This window comes from Microtus ochrogaster, unplaced genomic scaffold (assembly GCF_000317375.1).
Source record: "Microtus ochrogaster isolate Prairie Vole_2 unplaced genomic scaffold, MicOch1.0 UNK5, whole genome shotgun sequence".
Classification (NCBI taxonomy): Eukaryota; Metazoa; Chordata; class Mammalia; order Rodentia; family Cricetidae; genus Microtus; species Microtus ochrogaster.
This window is the reverse complement of record NW_004949103.1, coordinates 2,727,862-2,749,369: the sequence shown is the minus strand read 5'-3', so window position 1 is coordinate 2,749,369 and position 21,508 is coordinate 2,727,862. Positions and strand designations below refer to the sequence as shown.

The 21,508-nt window shown below is 53.6% G+C and overlaps 1 protein-coding gene across 1 annotated transcript in view; it reads left to right on the top strand.

Annotated features, from left to right (window-relative positions):
- Positions 1-1,297: 1,297 nt before the first annotated feature.
- The window catches only part of Man2b2 (mannosidase alpha class 2B member 2), a 26,834-nt gene continuing 6,623 nt past the window's right edge, over positions 1,298-21,508 (top strand). The window contains exons 1-15 of the mRNA XM_013353337.2: positions 1,298-1,446; positions 2,081-2,227; positions 4,176-4,281; positions 7,705-7,877; positions 9,787-9,902; positions 12,093-12,270; positions 13,014-13,212; positions 15,124-15,314; positions 16,478-16,619; positions 17,789-17,922; positions 18,542-18,816; positions 19,552-19,743; positions 20,161-20,413; positions 20,778-20,888; positions 20,968-21,181. Coding sequence (XP_013208791.1) covers positions 1,309-1,446; positions 2,081-2,227; positions 4,176-4,281; positions 7,705-7,877; positions 9,787-9,902; positions 12,093-12,270; positions 13,014-13,212; positions 15,124-15,314; positions 16,478-16,619; positions 17,789-17,922; positions 18,542-18,816; positions 19,552-19,743; positions 20,161-20,413; positions 20,778-20,888; positions 20,968-21,181 — 2,569 coding nt within the window. The 5' untranslated portion in view covers positions 1,298-1,308. The remainder of the gene's footprint in view (positions 1,447-2,080; positions 2,228-4,175; positions 4,282-7,704; positions 7,878-9,786; positions 9,903-12,092; positions 12,271-13,013; positions 13,213-15,123; positions 15,315-16,477; positions 16,620-17,788; positions 17,923-18,541; positions 18,817-19,551; positions 19,744-20,160; positions 20,414-20,777; positions 20,889-20,967; positions 21,182-21,508) is intronic.

Here is a 21,508-nt window from a genome sequence, read left to right as displayed (position 1 = left end):
GCTCATTGCATACCTGAACCGAGACATTTCAGGTGGTGTTTGCTGCATGGCCTGTGCGTGGTGCAAAGCGCTTGGGCTGTGTGTGAAGATCCAAGGCTGCAGTGACATCACCTGAAGCAACACGAGAGATCACCGCCAGAAATACCTCAGGTTCTTCACAGGTTTGAGTGTGGTGTTACTCATACAGAAACCTTTTACTGTAGCCAACAACTTTGCAGCCTCACACACGTGGTCATGACACACAGTTTTAAGAAGCTACAGTCGGGCTGAAGAGATGTCACAACAGCTGACAGCACAGGCTGCTCTTCCTAAGGACCCAGATCCTATTCCTAGAGTCCACATGGTGACCCACATCCCATTGGCCAACACTTGTCATGCAAAGGAGGCTGGGAAATGTAGTCCAGCTGTGAGCTCTGAAGGCGCTGTGGCCACACAAGTTGGTAAATAGCCATTTACCCCACACTGCTAGGGAGGGTCTAACCTACTGTGAGATCTAGAGGTCTCGGGTCTGTGGACAGGATGGAGAGGGATCAGTGCTTACTCAGAGTGTTGTTCCACCCGCAGACAAGAAAGCCAGCCAGGAATTAAGAACAAGACAGAGAACAACCTGTTTTTAGGTCGTATTTGCTGAGGGGTAAGTGAATACGTCCAACAGGCCAGAGTCACAGCTCTGGCCCCACACTGCCCAGGAACCCCAAACCATAGGCCCCCTGCTCACCAGGGAGGGACGACAGAGGTGGCTCAGAGTACTGATCTCCTACTAGCTGTGAGACCATCAGTCCTAATGGGCAGGTAGACAGGCACTTCACTCATTTAGATCTCATTCCCCTCACAGCCCATGTCTCCCCTATTATCGCAGTCTGCCTTATGGAGAGCAAAGAGATTAAGCACCTGCCCCAGCTCACCATCCAGGACACCAGATTTGATTCAGAACCTACCAACCTCTACCCCTTTATAGCTATGTCTGTAAAAGCCAGTTTTACTCCACTGAAATGGACTCAAAAGTTCCAAGTCAAACCATATTGATACTGGGAGTCTGCATGCTGACGATTGTTATTCTGGAAGGCTTCCAGCAGTCTCCAAGGCTTGGGGCACCCAACTTGGACTGCAAGGCCACCAGCTAGGGACGAGAGCTGCACCGTGCACTCCAGCCGACAGGGGGGGCCGCACAGCGCCAAGCGCGTACCTTACCCTTCGGCTCGCTGCTCTCGCGCACTCCCGCCGACAGGGGGCGCCGCAGTCCACGGACCCGGAAGTGGGCCTTTCCGCGCGGGACAGCCGCCCGGGCAGCGTCCCGCCTGCCAAGCCATGGGGCCGCTGCGCTGGCTGCCGCTGCTCTGCCAGCTGCTGCTGCTGCGGCCGCTAGCGGCCCACTCGGCCGGCCCCATCCAGGCCTTCGTGGTGCCCCACAGTCACATGGACGTGGGCTGGGTCTACACGGTCCAGGTAAGTGGCGGGCGCTCCTGAGCCCCTTGCACAGTCGCTGCCTCCTGCAGGGGACGCACAGCTCAGCCGGGAAGCGGGGCGGCCTGGGCTTCAGCCTCCACCCTGGGTCCCTGCTGTCTGAGCCGCAGCCTCGGTCTGGCTGGCCACTTCCTGCCTCGGAGTCCTGGTATCACGTCTTATTGGATGGTCCCTGCAAAAGTCAGGGCAGGGGAGTGTGTCCCCAAAGTGTAGGTTGACAGGTAACCAATCTCGGGAGTAGACCTGGGGTAGCATAAGGTGGGGCTGACTTCCAAGCAGGTGAGTGTCAGCTGACTACTGGGAAGTGGGCTGGCCCTCTGTGGTGCTGACACAGGGGCTAGCTAGTTCAGCTTCCTCTACACACCACCACCCAGCCAGATAAGCTTGGCGCTGGGCCTGTAACCTCGTGGTTCTTTCTGTTCAGAACCTTGGACAGGGCAGCGTTTTCCGTCTTTTGCCTCAGTTTCCCCATCTGTAAAAAGAGAGTGGTTACTCCTAGCCTGGATGTACTGGGGGCTATTAGGTACCAGGACACTTGGTCTCTGGATCTTCTCTTTGGTCCTTTGAGCTCACCACCACCTCAGCCTCTCTGGAGCTGTTGTGATGGCCTCCTCAGGAAAGCATGCGGGCCTATGCAGCCAATGTCTACACTACTGTGGTGGAAGAATTGATCCGCAGGCATCACCGGCGCTTCATCGCTGTGGAGCAAGAGTTCTTCCGGCTGTGGTGGGATGGTGTGGCCTCTGAGAAGCAGAAACACCAGGTAAGGTAATGAATGACAGGGGAGGGCAGGCTATGGGTTCCCAGGTATCCCAGGTGTCATGTGAAAGTCCCAGCAGGAGACTAGATAGGGAGTTCTGGACATGCCAGCTGTGAAAAAGGGGGTTAGGGTGGCGGGGGGTGGCTTGTGGTCAGGGCCACTGGCCAGAGAGAGGGTAATATAACATTTTCTTTTCCTGTCTGTTCTCGGGGAGGAGAAAAATTTCCCACAAGCCAGCACTCCTTCCCAAGAGTCATGGGGGTTGGTGTTGAGTCAACTCCCAGGTGAACCTTGCCCCTCCCCTATTTGCACACACTGACTCTCTCCTGCCCCTCCTGGCTGTGTTTGGGATCCTTGTGGCTCAGGGGCAGTTAGTGTCACACAATACCGAAAATCCTGGGCAGGTTTGTGCCTGGTCCTGCCACTGGCATCTGTAAGCCATGGCTTCTTCTTCTATAAAATGAGATAGCTGCCCCCCCACACACACACACACCAAACAGCGCATGCCTAGAATGAGTCTGAGGAAACACCTGGAACAATACTTAGGAACTCTTCGTTTTCTTCCCAGCATTCACCTTTCTTTTGCTTTTCGTTCTTACCTCTGTTCTTTTCTTTTCTTTGAGACAGCACTGACTGTCCTAGAACTCTCTCTGTAGCCCAGACTGACCTTGAACTCACAGAGATCTGCCTGCTTCTGCCTCCCAAGTGCTGAGATTAAAGGTGTGTGCCACCACTGCCTGACAGTATTCCCCTTTCTGAACAACCACTGCATCTGAGCTTAGAAGACCAAGCAGGCTTAACGGGAATCTTCTAGGTCTTACTGGGGCTGGACTGGGGTCTCATCAAGTCTGTCAAGTCATGCATGGTGCATAACCTCATGTTTGAGGTTCCTTGCGTATACCAGGTGTGGAGATTGTCATGTAGACTTGCGGAGGTGGTCTGGCACCAGCCTCAAGGATTTACAGTTTATGAATAAACAGGTGTGGTGTTGAAACAGGGGTCTCAGACTTTAGAGCCTTCCTCTTCCAATGGGGTCTGTCTTCAACCCTCTGTGAGGGGCATGGCTTTTGGGTAAAGCCCTCTGTAGGAATCTACTAGTGCGGTTCCCTGGAGGCCAGGATTTTGTCTGCTGTGTTCAGTACAGAATCCCCAGTAGCTGGACAGCTCCCCATATGTAGTGGGAGGTTTGGGGTACACAAGCCAAAAACATCATACAAATAGCCTGACAGCCCACCGCCCACCCTCATGCCCATGATTTTTCTCTACCTGTCCCTGCGTTCATTTATCTGACATACATTCATCAGCAAGACCACACTGAACCCAGGACAACAGGCCTGTCTCCCTCTAAGTTGTCAGACCCCAAAGAAGACAGGCTGAGGAGCCTTTCCCTGAATGAAAAGTGCTTACGGTGACAGATGGCCCCTGGTTGAATGGGTGTTCCAGGAGAGGAAACTGGTAGGACACTTGGAGATTCACGTGCAGTGTGGACATTGCACAATACAGTCTGAGCATTCTGTTTCCTGATTGGCATGATAATACTGGGGTTGGCATCACCCACATTCCTCTGAGGCACACACGAAAGTGCTCAGAGTAAAGCAGGCTGCAGCTGATTCACCGTAAGTGCTTCAGACAAATAGAGAAAGGGTATAGACACAGAAATATTTCGGTAGAAGTGTCCAAAGCTGTTGCCACCGAGGGGTTCTGGGGAGGAGTATGAGGAAGCATTTTGCTCTGCTCTTGCAGGTTTTTTTAAAGTCTCAAGTTACTGAAAATTAAAAACACATTTATGGTTACAGACATGGATCTGGGTCTCAGATAATGTGCTTCTGGGTGTTGACGACAGGGACAGTGTTCTGATTTTGTGGAGTGAGTCAGGGTGGGCGTTTCATGAAAGCCCCTGAGAAATGCTTGGTACCCATGACCTGACTGTCTTCTGCCTGCCTGTGCCCAGGTACGCCAGCTCCTGGATGAAGGACGCCTGGAGTTTGTGCTCGGAGGCCAGGTCATGCATGACGAGGCTGTGACCCACTTGGACGACCAGATCCTACAGCTTACAGGTTTGGCTGCTGTACTGTCTTCTTTTATCATTGCTGATAAGTAGCTGAGAAAACCAGTTAAGCCATTTGCTTGGCCTACAGTTTTTGAGTTCAGTTGACAGTCCCTGACTCTGTTGACTGTGGGCCTGCAGACAGCAGGACCGTGTTGATGAGGACGCTGTTGATTTCATGGTGGACAGGAAGGAACCAGAGACAAAGGGGACATGCCCTGTGACCTACATTCTCCAGTCAGACCCTGCATCCTGAAATCTCCAATCCTTCCACATGGGGCTCAAGCCCCCGGGAGATGAGTCTAAAGAGCAGTGGTTCTCAGCCTGTGGGTCGCACATCAGATGCATGCATTATGATTCATAACAGTAACAAAGTTACAATAATGAAGTAGCAATAAAATAATCTTATGGTTGGGGGTCCCCACAGCATGAGGAACTGTAGTAAAGCATTAGAAAGGCTGAAAACCACTACTGTAGGGGATATTTCCTACTCAAGCCGTAACTGACACTCTCCCTGTCACTCAGAGGCCTGGAGTAGGTAGAAGTGTTTGTCTGGCCTCCAAGCCCGCTTCTGCCTGCTTCTCTGAACAGAGTGCTTGGGCAAAGGGAAACAGTGAGGGTAGACCTGAGCAGGGGGGTCCAGAGTCAGGTGACCTAGGACCATCATGGCCCCATGGACCTTGGCTTCAGAAAAGGGATATATCATCAAACCCAAGTTTCTTCCTTGAGAGATTAGTTTATTATGATGTTAATACCTGCCTCTTGAGAGAATTCAGTTGGGATAATTCAGATGAAGTACTTTAATCAGAATATATAGTTCCCTAATGAATGCCCAGGGAACCATCACCGATATGACTGCCATCATCACTACCGTCCTTCCTCCAACATTATCATCAGCACCGTCCCTACCACTACTATCTCCACCACTACCACCATCACCTTTATCACCACCACCACCATCACCACCACCATCACCAGCACTACCACCAGCACCACCACCACCCACCATCACTACCACCAGCACCACTATCACCAGCACCACCACCCACCATCACTACCACCAGCACCACTATCACCAGCACCACTATCACCATCACTACCACTGTCACCACCATCACCACCACCACCAGCACCACCACCACCATCACTACCGCTATCACCAGCACCACCACCCACCATCACTACCACTATCACCAGCACCACCACCCACCATCACTACCACCAGCACCACTCTCACCAGCACCACCACCACCATCACTACCACTGTCACCACTATCACCACCACCACCATCACCATCACCACCACCACCATCACTACCACCAGCACCACTATCACCATCATCACCACCATCTCGCCACCATTCCCACTGGCAGACCATCACTACCCCTAGTTATAACCACACCATTGTGTCCCTTCTCCCTGCCGTCACCTCCAGTTGTGGTGATGTCCTTGGCTCACACAGTCCTCACGGAGACTGAGATGCTCTGGGACTCTTAGCCTCATTCTGCACATGTGAAAACTGAGACCCCAGGGACTGGAGAGATGCTCAGTGGTTAAGAACAGTTGCTGTTCTTGCAGAGGATCTGGGTTCAGTTCCTAGACTCCACACCAGGAAGCTCACACTGTCTGTAACTCCAGCTCCAGGGCACCCAGTGCCTCTTCTGGTCTCTGAACACCTGCACTCACGTACACTTATCCACCTAGATACACATATTTTTTTTTTCTAAAATAAACCTTAAAAATAGAGTTGTAAAAACTGAGACCCAGTGAATGAAATGACTCTGCAAGGGCCGATAGCCAGTACTAGACACGGGGCCCTGAGACAGCTGCAAGTTCCGTGATCTCTGCACTCTGGCATGGGTCCAGCCACCCTGGGAAAGCACAGAGGGATACCACAACGTACTGTAAAGGTCTTAGCACATTTCTTGTCTCCCTTTTGAAATAAAGGAGGAGATCTTCACCTGAGGCCCACCAAGCTTATTAACCCACGTGTTATTGACTGTCTTCATAATCCATGCTGCTGGAAGATAAACTTTAGCACATTAGAGCTGTAGGCTTGATCTGAACAAGCTGCACCAGGCAATCCAGGGCAACATTGATGGGATTGAAGGGAGACATGGGACGATTCCTTGGTGGCTCCTGACTGAGTGCGCTTCCTCTTCTTGTTGTTTGCACAGAGCTGGCTTTGGGTTACACGTGCGTATTCCCTGGGCCGCGAAAAAGTCACAGCCTCGTGACTTAGCCATCGTTGGTTGAGCTGGCTCTGTAGTCCTATCAACTAGAAGATGAAATGTCTTGTGGAAGGCAGTTAGCACGCCTCTGACTCAGACTCACAGCGCCCTTCACCACAGACTGGCACTGTGCCCTGACCAGTGAGGGCTCTGCCAGTATGGGAGTGGCCTAGGGAGTTTACCTGGCCCCAGCGTGCTGCCGTTGACCATGCAGCCCCGTGCTCCATCTGCCCTGTTTCCCATGCATGCCAGCCTGCCTTGCTGGGAGAACAGTGCTAGTCCATGCCATCTGCCTGACCCTTACCCGCTCTTCACAGCTGACCCACCAGACCACAAGCATCCTCCATCCCTTTTGCCCTTCCTGATCATCCTTGTTCTCTGTGCCTCGACCTTGCTTATGGCTTACTACTCCACTTCCAACTCCTGGCACCACCTGGGTGTCAGTCAGAGACCCAGGCCTAGGGAGTCACTGAGTCCTTGTATAACACTCTCGCCTTGCAGACTACAAACCCATTGGGTAGCACTTGGGACAAGGTTTGGGAGAGATAGTCAGTGGTTCATTCAACACATTGAGTTTCTTCTCCTATAACTCTGAACCTAGTGACTGTTCCATTGTGGTGGCTTCTGGATGATGTCTGAGTAGACAAATGGCTGGATGAGTCTGGCCCAGAGTGCTTTGCTCTGTGAAAAAACTACCCCCAAACTTAGCAACATCCAACAGCGAACATTTAGTATGCCCACTTTCTGGATGGGGAGCTCCAGGTCCCTTGGAGTTGCCCTCAGAGTGTCAGGCCCGGCTACATTATTGGAGACAGGAAGTTCATTCACCTAGTCCTGAGGGAAATGAGTCAGACACATGAGGTTCCTCTTACAGGAGGTCCCTAATGCCACCAGATCGATAGAGACATCTAGGATACTGTTGCTGGAGGCTGGGAAGTTATGTTTCAGTCTTGCAAGATTGAAGGTTCTGGAACTGAATGGTGGTATGTATTGAATGTGCTGAAGCCCAGGAACTGTCCATCTGGAGGCTGTTGGTGAATTGAATTCAGTGTGTTCCATTAAGAGTTAAGATCAAAACCCTGCTCTGCTGCCCTCCTGACCTGCTCAGCCTCAGAACTGACATGGTATCCAGAGAGCCAGGGTGACTGTGGTGGGAAAGGCCACCCTGGCCAGCCCAGCTCTGTGATCACTGTCTTTGCAGAAGGACATGGCTTTCTTTATGAGACATTTGGGATCCGGCCACAGTTCTCCTGGCACGTGGACCCCTTCGGTGCATCGGCGACAACCCCCACCCTGTTTGCCCTGGCAGGCTTCAACGCCCATCTCATCTCCCGGATTGATTACAACCTCAAGGATGCCATGCAGGAAGCCCAGGTGCATCCCACGCCTTCCCTGCTGTCCCTCCTCCCGCCTTCCTGCTCTTCACTGGGCAAAGGCCTCCTGGCCTTTCCGCCCTTTAGCTGGGCCTGGGATAGCTCCTTCCTAGGGCTATCCATGGGGGTGGAGCTGAGCTGCTTTCTGGAAATATGGATGAAGGCCTCGAGGGACAGGCAGAGAGTTCAGCTGGGGACATCACACACAAGCAGTTACAGTGGGTTGACTCGGGGCTAGGAAGGGCCGGGCCTGGTGTCAGCTGCATTCAACCAGCACCCCCATCAACCCTAGACCTGCTTGGGAGGTGGGGTGTCAGTTGCACCTGAGTCTTGAGCAGCAACCCTGTACCCTCAAACCTCTAGAGGCTGTAGGTGCTGGGTCAATGTGCATGTGGAGTCATGGGGAAGGGCAGGCTGCTGTCCTAATGGCTGGGCTTGGGGTCTGTCCTAGCTTCTCTCCTTGGCATGCAGGTGGCCATTTTCTCCTCACATCCCCGCTGTGGAGTGCTCTGTCTATGCCCCCACCCCATACTTTTCTTTTTTTTTTTTTTTCGGTTTTTTGAGACAGGGTTTCTCTGTGGTTTTGGAGCCTGTCCTGGAACTAGCTCTGTAGACCAGGCTGGTCTCGAACTCACAGAGATCCACCTGCCTCTGCCTCCCGAGTGCTGGGATTAAAGGCGTGCGCCACCACTGCCCGGCCCCATACTTTTCTTTAAACAGCCTTTCTTCTCCCTTTATCTCCTCTCCCCCTCTTTCCCCTCTTCCCCACTGCCTTCCCCCCCTCACCTCTCTTCCCTTTCCCCTCCCTATTCTTTCCCCTGGTCTGGTCTGCTCTGCTTGCGCTAGAAGATCACAGCTGGGACCACCTTGCAATGCTCAGCAAAAGCTCGGCTACTGGGCTCTGCCCACCCCTTTCCATCCGGACACCAGTCTTTCTGTGTTAAGATCCTTCTTCCTTTTAAGATCTATTTTATTTTTAATTACACGTGAGTGTAGCTGTGTGGGGATTATGTGTAGAAAGGTCAGAGGAGTTACAGGAACTGGAGTTAGAGGCAGTTGTGACTGCCTGACATGGCTGCTGGGAATCGAATTCCAGTCCCTGAAAGAGCAGCATCTGCTTGTAACCATAGAGTCATCTCTCCAGCCCCAGTTAGGAGCCTTCTGATGGCGTCATGTTGACCTAGTCACTCCACATGGAGTGCCATTGTGCTAACAGAGAGAGCGTATTTGTGCAGGGTGTGGGCAGAGTTACCCTGCCTTGCAGCGGGGAGAGCAAGGCTCCAGAGAAAAAAGGAGGGAAAAGTGTCCCATGCAGGATTACCCAGGGAGCAGTGGGAGAGCTGGCCACTAAAGTTACACACGGTAGCTGTGGGATGCAGGAACACTCGGTTGTCACCCATAAAACACAGGCACTGAACCTGACCTCACAGACGTTGTGGGTGGCTCTAGAGTCCTCAGTGTAGCTTCCCCGTTTTTCACTCGGAAACCAGGTCATAGATGGGCCTGAGAGCTTGTCCAGGGTCCCCAAGCAGTGCTGAGCGGAACCCCAAGCCTATCTTATGCCATCTGAGACTGGACTGCACAGTAGTGACCTCTCCGTGGCTGTGGGTATTCAAGCAGAACAGAGTGAGCTCCTCTGAGGCCTGGCCTGGTGGAGCTGGCACTGAGGAGCAGGTGTTGGGGGGACACGTACAGCTCCAGAAGGCTGATCTCACAGCTACAGCTGGCCCTGGTAGTGCCCTGCCTGAGAGAACCTTACAGAGGAGGTGACAGAGGGAGCCTTGTCCCTGGGCCTCTGAGACAGACTGAAGGTGTGGACATGTCATGGAGGTGCAAGGGGGTGGAGGGAAGAGAACCAGGGCACTAGTAAGCCTGACCCTTGCCCCTCCGCGGTTCTCCCTGGCTCGCAGGGTCTGCAGTTCGTGTGGCGTGGGTCCCCATCCCTGTTGGAGCAGCAGGAGATCTTCACTCACACCATGGACCACTATAGCTACTGCACCCCCTCACACATCTCCTTCTCTAACAGGTAGGTGCCCCTGTCTGCAGCTGCCCTGCCTGTCTGTGATGTCTGCTCCTGGGAACAACTGTGCAGGCCCTGAACCCTGTGGATCAGAAGCAGCTTTTTAGCAGTGTCCCCTCACGAGGTTTCCCAAGCCCAAGCCTCAAAGCATGAGGGTGCTGATAGGACCCCACTTTACTACTCTAAAGGCCAAGGGGGTTGACATCTCAGTAAGTAGAGATGGCTCCCAAAGTGCTATACCTAACATTGTCCTCTGGCTTCCACATGCATGCACACACAGGTGTGTGCACATTTGCACACACACATATATAGGATGAAGGTTTTTTTAAAAAAAATATTTATTTTTATGCATGAGTTTATGTGCAGCATGTGTGTGCAGTGCCCATGAAGGCCAGAAGATGGTGTTGGATCTCACCCCCCACCACCTACCCCAGAACTGGAGTTAGCAGGCAGTTGTGAGCTTCCCAGTGTGGGTGCTGAAAGCCAAACCTGGGTTCTCTGACAGAGCAGCTCTCGGCTACTGCGCCCCCTCTCCTGCCCCAAGGATGAGGTTTTGGTATAACACTCCAGGGACATTGCACTTGATCTTAGTGGGACCCTGCCTGCTCCAGGCCTCAGCCGTCCTCATCTGCAAGGTGAGAAAATTGAGCCAGCCGATATCCAGGAACCCCAGCACCAGGCCTCCTTTTTCACGGTTCCCTTCACAGTGCTGCAGCACCTCTTCACTCTCCAGCTCTCCTTCCTGCTTCTTTGTGATTGTCCCTTGCCACAGTGACCAGCCGGCTCCCTGCCTCTGTCTATCTGGCCTGAAGAATGAGTTGAGTTCCAGGGAAAGGCACTGGGCCAGGGGTGATAAGGGACTTTTCAGATGTGGGGACATTATGGCTGGCCTGGCTTTGTGGGGTCAGCTGGAAAGTCAGTTGTTAGCCCAAGGTCCTCGCCCCTCTCAGGGATCAGCCACCATGTACAGGTGTTGGGAACGGAAAGGGGCAGGACCACAGCACAGAAATACCACGCTGTCTCATGGAATCAACTGTCAGGTGCCCTGTGCTGAGGAGATTCCCTGCCCTGACAACAGACAGCCTGGGCCCTGAAGTCTGGCAGGTCCAGATTCAGACCCTAGTTCCGTCCCCTGCACCTGCAGGTCCTCATGTGAGGTGCTCACCGCCTGGGAGCGGAAAGTAAGCAGAGAGGAGACGGGAGCTTGCCACTCACCAGGCTGCTCTGCCAGGCACGGTGCCTGGCTTTTATGCCACAAATTGTTTCTGTTACTCCTCCCATTGCCTTATTGCTTACCAAGGAGAGACAGGGCTTGGCAAAGGTGGCCTGGTCCTGTAGGCAGGTGGCCCGGGATCTCATGACTGCCACCTAGTGCTGTACGGCATGAACAGAGGTGGCACTTCCTGAACTTCTCCAAAGCCTGGAGACCAGGAGAACCTGTTAGAGATAACCCTGTTGCTATAGAAACCTCTGATGTTTGCTTTCACCAGATTTCGGGGTTGGTCTTGAGAGGAGATTTTTTTTTTTTTATTGTTTGATTGCTTGGGTGGTTCTGGTTTGGTGTGTGTGTGTGTTTTGTGTTTCAGATTCATTATTTTCATTTTATGTGTCTGGGATGTTTTCCCTGCATCCATGTGTATGCACTAGTGCCTGCAGAGGACACTGGATCCCCGAAATTGGAGTCACAAGTGTTTGTGGGTCTCCATGTAGGTGCTGGGAACCGAACTCAGGTCCTCTGCAGGAGCTGGCTCGGGACTACGAAGCCATGTTTTGTACTACTAAAAAGCCCCAGGTTTTTGTTTTCCTGATGCAGTTTTCCTCTGTAGCCCAGGCTAGCCTTGACCTTGTGTAAGCCTTCCTCTTCTGACCTGGTGAGCGCCAGGGTCACAGATATGAGCCATCACCCCAGCTTTAATTTTTATTTAATTGCAATACAAATTTTATTTTAACTCCTGATATCTGGGGCAGTTTTGTACCCAAGATGAATCTTTACCCTGGCCTCAGGCAAGCAAGGTGATGTCCTTCAGGAGACAGGGTACAGGTGACCCTCGTCCAATCCCCATTCGTGGTGGGGAAGGCAAGGCAGCTGGCTCCCTGTGGCCCTGAAGCCATATTCACGCACGATCCTGCTGGCAAACCACACTCAGCTGAAGCCTCTGCTTCAGTCTCTCCTGCTGGGCCTCTATCCTCCCTCAGGTCTGGATTTTACTGGAATGGTGTAGCTGTCTTCCCGGAGCCACCCCCAGATGGCGTGTATCCCAACATGAGTGAGCCCGTCACCCCAACCAACATCCACCTCTACGCAGAAGCCCTGGTGGCCAATGTTAAACAGAGGGCCGCGTGGTTCCGGACTCCCCATGTCCTCTGGCCCTGGGTATGGCATGCTCCACTTGGGTGTCCTTCATTGCAGCCTGGGTGTGGCCCTATGGCAGGAGCAGCCTGCAGGGAGGCAGACTCTAATCTAGCCTACCTCCACCTGGTTCTCAATGCTCCCTCCTTCCCTGCAGACCCCCTGGGACCAAAGCCAGGCTGACCTGCTCAGCTCTACCTGCCTCAGGTTGCTCTTCTGTGCTACAGGTTTACAGTGCTACCTGCCATGAGGCCCAGGAGAGGGGCATTCCTGGGGGACAGCCCCATACCCCATCAGCATCACTAACCTTTATTAAGGCACCAATTGCTCCGTGGAGTATTTGTCTTATCCATCTAACTGGCACCTATAGACCCAAGAGGAAGGCATTTCTGAAATTCATTTTGCAACAGGGATCTGAGGCCCAGAGAGGTTATAGAATTGTCCTGAGGCTGCACAGCTACTTAGCAGAGCAAATAGAAAGGAATGGCATTCTCTATGGACCTGGTGACCCACAGCCTGCCTTCCTAATCCATTGCTGTTTGTGGTCAGGATGTGTGAGTCAGGTCTACGCAATAGTGATCACATTATCACAATTAGTCCTAGAGATGGTTACTTAGGGAAGGCCTGACCGCTCCAGGAGTGTTTCTGGTGTCCTTGTTGGCCAAGGAGGGTGGGTGGGCTGCGGGAACGGCAGTGATCAGGCTTCTTGCCTGGGCAAGGCCTCCGAAGGCTCTTAGAGATTCAGGCCACTGCTCTGTGTGCTGCAGGGATGTGACAAGCAGTTTTTCAATGCCTCGGTGCAGTTTGACAACATGGACCCCCTGTTGGAGTACATCAACAATCGCACGACCCAGTATGGTGTCTCAGTGCGGTACGCCACACTGAGAGATTACTTCCAAGCCCTGCACGCCTTCAACATGACCTGGGCCACCCATGACCACCGTGACTTCCTTCCCTATTCTTCAGGTATGAGCCTCAGGAGTCGGAGGGGCAACTTGGTATCCAGAGTAGGGCTCTTCCTTCTAGCTCAGCGTGGGCTTGGTGGCAGAGGGGTGCCAGGCTGATTCCCACCTGTTCTTCCCACCTCAACACCTGTCCAGTCGCAGGGCCCTCTCCTGGGAGTGCCCTTCTGCCCACTCTTCTACATGCCCCTCCCCTGGGCAGCTCCTGCTCGCACTGATGCAGGCAGTCCAGTGCCTCCCCTGGGTCTCAGCAACCACACTTTCTTCTTGCTCTATTCTGTCATTGTCATTGCGAGGGATGTCATCTGTTTCCTACCTGTGTCCTCAGGCCTGGCCTGAGCAGGCTTCAGCACTCAGCCTCTGGTCCAGGCTGGATGAAGTCTGGGACCCATCTAGCCTCACAGGAGAGACACTGATGGTGCCATTGTGTCCATGTGACCATCGAGAGCAGTGGCCATGACCCATCCCACCCCTGCTTTTGATGCTCCATGATATAGTGAAGGCACCCAGCTTCAAACCACCAGGCCAGTGCGCCCCTCCTGCTGGCAGCTACTGCAGACAGGCCCATCTCCTCTGTCTAGCTTCCAGCAGAGCCAGCATGTAGAAAGTACCTCGCCCGCTCCATGGCCAGAGCCCTGCCTCAGAATAATCACAGAGATCACAGAGTAATGTTTTTTGTGTCTGTTGTGGGGCTGGGGTACAACTCAGTGGTAGAGCACTTGTCTACTAGCATGTAGAAGGTGTAAGCGCCATCCCTAATGCCAAAAACAAAATGCAAATCTCTTTGCTGCGTATGTCACTGCCTGTGAGGGGCCCTATGGCCCTGCTATGCCTTTGCCCAGATGGAGAAGCCCACGCAACATGAGGAGGATGCTGACTGGCACACTTGAGCAGGACCACTCGGACCAGAGCAGTCATGGGAGCTTTGCCCAGCACACACACACACAAGCACCAGCTGATTGTTTCAGGGCCTGCGGAGGAAACAGGCTTGGATGGCATCTGCTGGCTGACCTTTTAGTACACATGATGAGGGCGCCTGAAGCAGGGCCTGCCCCTCCCCTGCCCATGCCATAGTGATGCCTGTGAGCCCAACTCCCACTGGTTTCTTCAGTGAAGGAATAGGAGAGGAGACCTTTGTGAGGGTTCCTTCCCTTCTCCCTATGCCCTCCCTTCCAAATACACTGCACACACAGCCTGGGTTGCCCCGCCCCCTTGACTTTGCCGCTATAATTCTCAGGCCCCTTATTTCATGCAGTTTGCAGACATGGAGGGGATGGGGGCAGGCATGTGGGCACGGCCACAACAAAGGCAGGATGGTATGTGGTTTGTGAGACTAATTAGAGTCCAGGTGGGAGAGGTCTCACGTGGACATCATTAGGGTCGTGGGAGTGGGTATGTCATGTGTGCCTGGCTGAGTGGAGGTGGCCTGGTACATACAGAAGTCAGTGTGTGGGTGGTGCCAGGCTTACAGCTCGGGCAACAGAGTTGCTGTGAATCCCTAGCCTTCTGCCCACTCTCTTTGCTGGTGCTATTTGACTACCCACCTATGGCCTTTCCTTGGGGCCCTGTGACCACTCAGCTGCAGTCTGGTCCTGGTCCTGGGAAAGACTAGGAAATAGAGGAAGAGACAAGAAAACAAAAATCACAAGAGTCTGCCTGAGACCTACCTTCTACAAGCCTCTGCTCTGGTTGCAGCGCCTACCTTGTCCCCAGTCTGCCCAGCCTAGCCTGATGTTCCCATCAAGCCTCAGGTCCTGCCTAGAAACCCTAGGTCCTGGTCTCTCTGAGTGAGCACAGATCTTGGTGCATGCTTCCCTAGGTAACCAGGCAGCCCTAGCACCCTTCGCTGTTCCCAGGTCCACACTCAGCACCGTGAGCTAGATGCTCAGCCTCACTGCATGTACTTACCTCCCAGAACCACAGCAGGCCTGGACCGGCTTCTACACATCCCGCAGCACCCTGAAGGGGTTAGCAAGGCAAGCCAGTAGCATGCTGTACGCCGGGGAGTCCATGTTCACACGCTACATGTGGCCAGAGCCCCATGGGACTGTGGACCCTACGTGGGCCCTGCAGCAGCTCCAACAGCTTCGCTGGGCTGTGTCTGAGGTAAAGTCCCTGGAAGGCCTCAGGGAGACTGGGTCCTCTCAGGTGTGGTATGTGTCTCCCCATGACTAGAGGCTCCACTGTACGGAGAGAAAGCTGCAGTCCCCTCTGGTCTCAAGGCTGGTACAGTGTGCGACTGGGCCACAGCTGGACCCAAGGTCTCGAGGCACTAAGGGAGTAGCTTTCTTAAGCTTCAGTGCTGACTTTACGAAGAATGGAGAGTAGAATAGCATTGGTATCCTGCACGGATCCAAATCTCAGCCCAGCCTATGGCCTCAGGCTCAGGACTTTCCCTCCCTGGGCCCCAGTTCTTATCTGTACACTCACCCCATAGGATGGCGTGGCGATGGAATGACATGGAGGCCATCTCCGCCTGCCTCCCTCCCCTGTACTCATGGGGAAGTGGAGACACAAGAAGTCTTGTCATTTATCATCCCTCCAGGGTCAGGCAGGCCATTTTTTTTTTACCCATTGGCTGTACAGTTCATTTAAACCAAACATGAGCCGGGTGGTGGTGGCGCACGCCTGTAATCCCAGCACTCGGGAGGCAGAGGCAGGCGGATCTCTGTGAGTTCGAGACCAGCCTGGTCTACCAAGGGAGTTCCAGGACAGGCTCCAAAACCACAGAGAAACCCTGTCTCGAAAAACCAAACATGATAACACAGAGAGGAGACTGAGGTGGCAGATGCCCAGACTGTGGGGTTACAGATGCCAAACAGCTGTATGAATCTCTGGAGCCACAAATCAGGCAGGCTATTTTACAGACGCCCGGAGGCAAATCTCCGGGAGATGTGCTGGGAAGAAGCAGGTAGGCTTTCCTGGGTGTCAGATCAGTGGAATGTGTGGTTTCCGCGGGGGAATCGCAGTCTCCTGCTCGGCAAAAGGGGAGGGTCCCGTTCTCCCTGGTGCAGTGGGGGCATCACACCCTACAGTGCACACGTGGGAAAATAATGATGGACAGAGGGGAAGCTGGGGCTCTGCCAGGAGCACTCAGGCAGGGTATTTCCATGAGGTCAGGGAAAGCTGGGCCAGTTCTTTAGCCTCTTGCCTCAGTTTCCTGTCTGTAGAATGGGAGGGATGCTTGCCTGGTCCCCTGGTATTGTGGAGAGCAGGTACCTCCCAGGACCAAGTTTGACAGCCTTCTTTCTTGACTCTGATGGCAACAGGTTCAGCACCACGACGCCATCACAGGCACTGAGTCCCCCAAGGTGAGCAACATGTACATGGAACATCTCAGAATGGGGATTCTGGGAGTACGCAAGCTTATGGCCTCCATTGCCCTGGACAGGCCTCCAGTGTCTGACACAGGTAAGCCAGGCCCCTACAGGGACGCAGTGGCTTTGTCTTGAAAAGAATCTGGGGCCAGGAGTAGTAGCACATACCTATAATCCCAGCACAAGGGAGGCAGAGGCAGGTGGCTCTCTGTAAGTTCGAAGGTTTAGCCTGGTCTTCATACCAAGTTCCAGAATATCCAGAACTGTATAATAGAGAGGCCCTGGGGCAGGGGTGGATACCAGACCCTCACATGAGCCTGAGGCCCTGTAATCCCAGTAGCATGGAGTGATCCTGCCAGCTGGTTCAGCGCTTTGGTCCTCTTTCCTCATCCTGGAATCCAGGATGAACTGCTGGCTCAGCTGGACTGAGCAAGAACTACTAATGAGTTCTGAGAGCTTTCTGAGTCTAGAATGTTCCCCGTGGGCATTTAATGCCTTGCATAGTCTATGAGAGGGAGGCTAACTTTTGAACTGAAGAAACTGAGATTCAGAGGGGTCATGGCTCAGCTCAGCCTCACTAGCTAGGGTGAGGAAGAGCCACAGTTCGAACCCGCCACACTGTGCTCTGCCTACATTCTCTGGCCCAGCCCTACCTGGTCCCTGCTTTCCCTCTCCAGCCCAGGCAACCGTGGCCCAGCCCCTTTGTCCATCAAGTGTCACATGTGTAGAGTAACCCGTCATACAACATCATGAGCAGCCAGGACAAGGCCCCAGGTCCATGCCCCACTTTGCCCTGCCCTACCATCTCTGTGTGACCCAATCTGGCCTGTAGGTTCTGCCCAGGGCTAGCACAGGAGACACAAGTCTGATAGCAGCGACAGTTGGAGAAAGAAGAACCTGAGTTGTGGCATCAGTGCTAGGTGGGGCACTAAAGTGGGCATGAGCAGATAGGTAGGCTTCCCCGAGCAGGGAGTAGGTCGAAAAGAACCAGAGTGGATAGGTAGAGGGGGCAGCAAGGCCCAGGAGGGAGTTTGGAGACTGAGCAGTGTGTTCAAGAATCACCACCTAAGAGATGGGACAGAAAGGGAGGCAGACCCACATCACAACAGCCTCCTGTGCTGACTGGGGCACTCAGAACCTTGGAGTTGTACCTAACCCCCCAGGGGCTCTGGAAGGCCAGGTCTTGCCTACCTCATTTTCCCTCTTATCCGGGAGTTCCCGAAAGCATCAGGGGCTCTCAAGTGACACCTGTTCTCTCTGTAGACAAAGGGCCTGTGGGATACTTTGCTTCTGTGTACAATCCACTGGCCTGGAAGATCACCACCATTGTCACCCTGACTGTCACTTTCCCCAACGTAAGCGTCACCGATGAGTTGGGCCACCCAGTGTCAGCACAGGTATGGGAGAGAAGTTCTGCTGGAGGGAGTTTGCTGTCTGCCACTTGGTAACCTTGTGCATTCTGCCTGTGCAAAGGCTCTGGGTATCTTAAAGAGGCACTTAAAAGAAGATTTATTTGTTTATCTTATAATATATATATGTTGTTCTGTCTGCAAGAATGCCTGCAGGCCAGAAGAGGGCGCCAAATCTCATTACAGATGGTTGTGAGCCACCATGTAGTTTATGGGAATTGAACTCAGGACCTCTGGAAGAGCTATCTCTCCAGCCCTGAAAAAGAAACTTTAGCAGAGGTGCCAATGTTGGGGTGGGACCTAGGCTGCGTTCCTGAGATATTCAGTATGGATCACATAGTCCGCTTTCCACCCTTCCCTCTGCCAGAACGGGGAAGGGCAAGACATGCGGAGGAGAAGTGAGTGGAAGGAAGGGCCCCAGAGGGTTGTCAGGCCTGGGGGTTGTCTCAGAGAGCAAAACCAAAGCTGGTAAAGATGTCATGGGAATCTTTCCAGGAGGTGGAAGGACACCACTGCCTGGGCGGATGGTGACCTCCCATTCCGGGAGTGTGAGGCGGGGCTTATGGGGTGACTGAGAAGACTTCCTTTCCATGCTGCTGGCTTGCAGATCCAGAACTCTACAAAGGACCCTTCGGCCTATGACCTGCTTATCCTGGCCACCATCCCAGGCCTCAGCTACCGGCACTACAAAGTCAGGCGCACCCGTGGGGACCAGGCAGATACCAGGGAACACGCTGCCCCCATGGCCAGCACCCTCAAGTATAGTCTGAAGCTGAGGAACCAGACTAGCCAGGGAGGCAGGTTCCTGGTGCCTGTGACCAACGACTGCTATACTTTGCTGTTCAACCAGGAAACCAACATGTTACATAGTATTCAGGAGAGGTAAGTTGAGGCCAGCACTGCCTCTGAAGTGTGCTCACCTTCCTGAGGGAAGACCGCTTCCTGCTCTTGTGTTCTTTAAGAGGAGAACCTGGACCACTGCAGCCATCTCATTCCAGAGTCCTGACCCATAGACAAAGGGGGACTAGGGGACCCCATGAGTGGTGCTCATGGGGTCCACCTCTCAACTACAGAAACTGAGTTGCTGTTCCCGAAATAGTTTTGCTGTTTAAGCACAAAGGGCCTTTAAACCCTTTATTTCCACTCACTGCCCCTCATTTGTCCATCTGTCTGCTGAGCCAGCCAGCCACTAACCATGCCATGCATCTGTGTATACTTATAACTAGGATTCTACCCACCCATGTTCGTTCACCCATTCACCCACACCTCTGGGGATCTGGGGACTTTAAGGCCTGAAGTATCTCTGGCCTGCGCCACAGGGATGGCTTGGGTCTGCAATGACAAAACTCCACTCTCGCGCTCCTGGACCAATAGCAGACTGAATAACAGTCTGGGAATAGTGCTCCCTGATTGCAGCCTGCATGTCACCTCACTCTTATGACTTCGCCTAACAGTCCTTGGCTATGTGTGGGACCAAAGATTTTCCCTGAAGCGTCTGGTAACTTCCTCAGGCTCTTCCAGGGCATTTTCTTCACTTCTGATCCCCAGCCACAGCCCTGCTGCAGATGAATGATCTTGTTGATGATAACACCAACCGTTCTCCCCTCACCCCTGCAGACAGAGCAACCACACAGTGCTCATGACCCAAGAGTTCCTGGAGTACCACGCCAACGGAGATGTGAAGCAGGGCCCCATTTCAGACAATTACCTGTTTGCGCCAAATGATACTGCTAAGCCTGCCTGGGAAGCAGTGGGGATGGAGATGGTGGTAGGCCAGCTGGCAACGGACATAAGGCAGTACTTCTACAGGTGCTTCCCCTGGGAGGGCCCACAGCCCCTGCAAGGTTCAGGATTAGGTGGGTCACTGTGCCTAGGGGACTGCTGATGTCTGCCTGTCCGTGCACTTGGCCATGACTCTGGCCCGTGGCTAATCAGTGATAACTGGATGAGAGAACCGCTCTCTTCTGCCTGTGGTTCTCGGGTATGCCTGAGCAGTCATTTTGTTGCTACCTGAGTCAAAGCACGGGAGAGGGGCTTTTGTTACTCCACGAATGATCCAGGGCTTGCACAAATCTCTACAGGGTCCATAGTCCTCCCTCTGGGTTGCTGTGTCCAGTACTGCCAGTGTCCACCTGTATATAGCTGCCTCCTGGTACCCAGCTTCCTGTATGAGGGAAAGAGCCTCAGCCAGGCCCCACAGCACTCTCTTCTGTGCCCTGTTCCTAGGAATATAACAGACCAGGATTACATCTATGCAATCCACTCTCGTCTGGCCCATGTGCATCCAAGCCCCTCTGGGGAACTGCTCTGCCAACGGATAGAGCAGCAGTACCACGTGGGTCCCCTGGAGCTGAACCGTGAGGCCATCCTGAGGACCAGCAGTGACCTAAACAGCCAGAAGATCCTCTACTCTGACAACAATGGCTACCAGATGCAGCAGAGGCCCTACAAGGCTTTCAAGAGCAACCCTATCGCCCGGGTATGCCTGCAGCAGCTCCATGCTGCACCCCAGTGTGTTTTTCCTGGCCCTGTTAAGCACCTATTCATAGCAATAGACGCTTCTTGGGAAAGCTGTTTCAAAGGCCCTGGCCAGCATCCTACCCTGTGGGCTCTGCACCTTGACGGTGCCGATTCTGAGACCTGTCTGTTCCCTTGTTTCCTCTTGGCTTTGTCGGGGGTCGTTCTTGATGCCCTGTGTGTTGAGCAGGGGCCTAGAGTCCCGTCAGTCAGGCTACATGGCTGGGAAGCAGCAGACTGGATGCTGTGTCACTGTGTCTAGGGAACAGTTGGTGTCTGCCTGACCCTGTACTGAAGCTGCCACTGGGTGGCACTTGCGTCTGCAGAATTACTACCCCATGGTACAGTCAGCCTTCATCGAAGATGACAAGAGCAGGCTGGTGCTTTTGGCAGAGCGAGCACATGGTGTCTCCAGTCAAGAGAGCGGTCAGGTGGAGGTGAGAGAGGCCTGGTTGCCCTCCCATGGGCCCAACAGCATGGCCAGGGGCACGGAAAGACCTCAGATGATTTCTGCAGGTAATGCTCCATCGGCGGCTGTGGAACAACCTGGCCTGGAACCTGAACTACAACCTCACGCTGAATGACACCTCCGTTGTGCACTCGGAGCTCTGGCTTCTGCTGGGGTCGAAACCCATCGCTACTGCCCTGCGCCCGCGGAGTGGGGTGGCGCTGCAGCACAGGCCTGTCGTGCTGTTCAGAGAACTAACTGATGAAGAGGCCCCCAATCACAGTGAGCATCTCTGCTACCTAAGATGCGCCCACCCGGGGTGCTGGCCTCTTGCTGGGCAGCTTCGCAAGGGCCCTCAGAGTCTGAGTGTTGACAGTGGCTCCCTTAAGCTCACTCTGCTAGTCCGTGCAGAGCTGAGACTCACACCTGTTCCACTCTCTCTCCTCCCTCAGTCTTCTGCAGCTCCTTCCCTGCTGTCTTTTTCTTTCTTAGCATCACGCCATTTAAAGACCGACTGAATCAGGGTGGGATGTCAGTTATTTTTTCTGCTGTGTAGTACTCCATTGTGTGAATGTACCACATTTTCCTTATCCATTCTTTGGTCGAGGG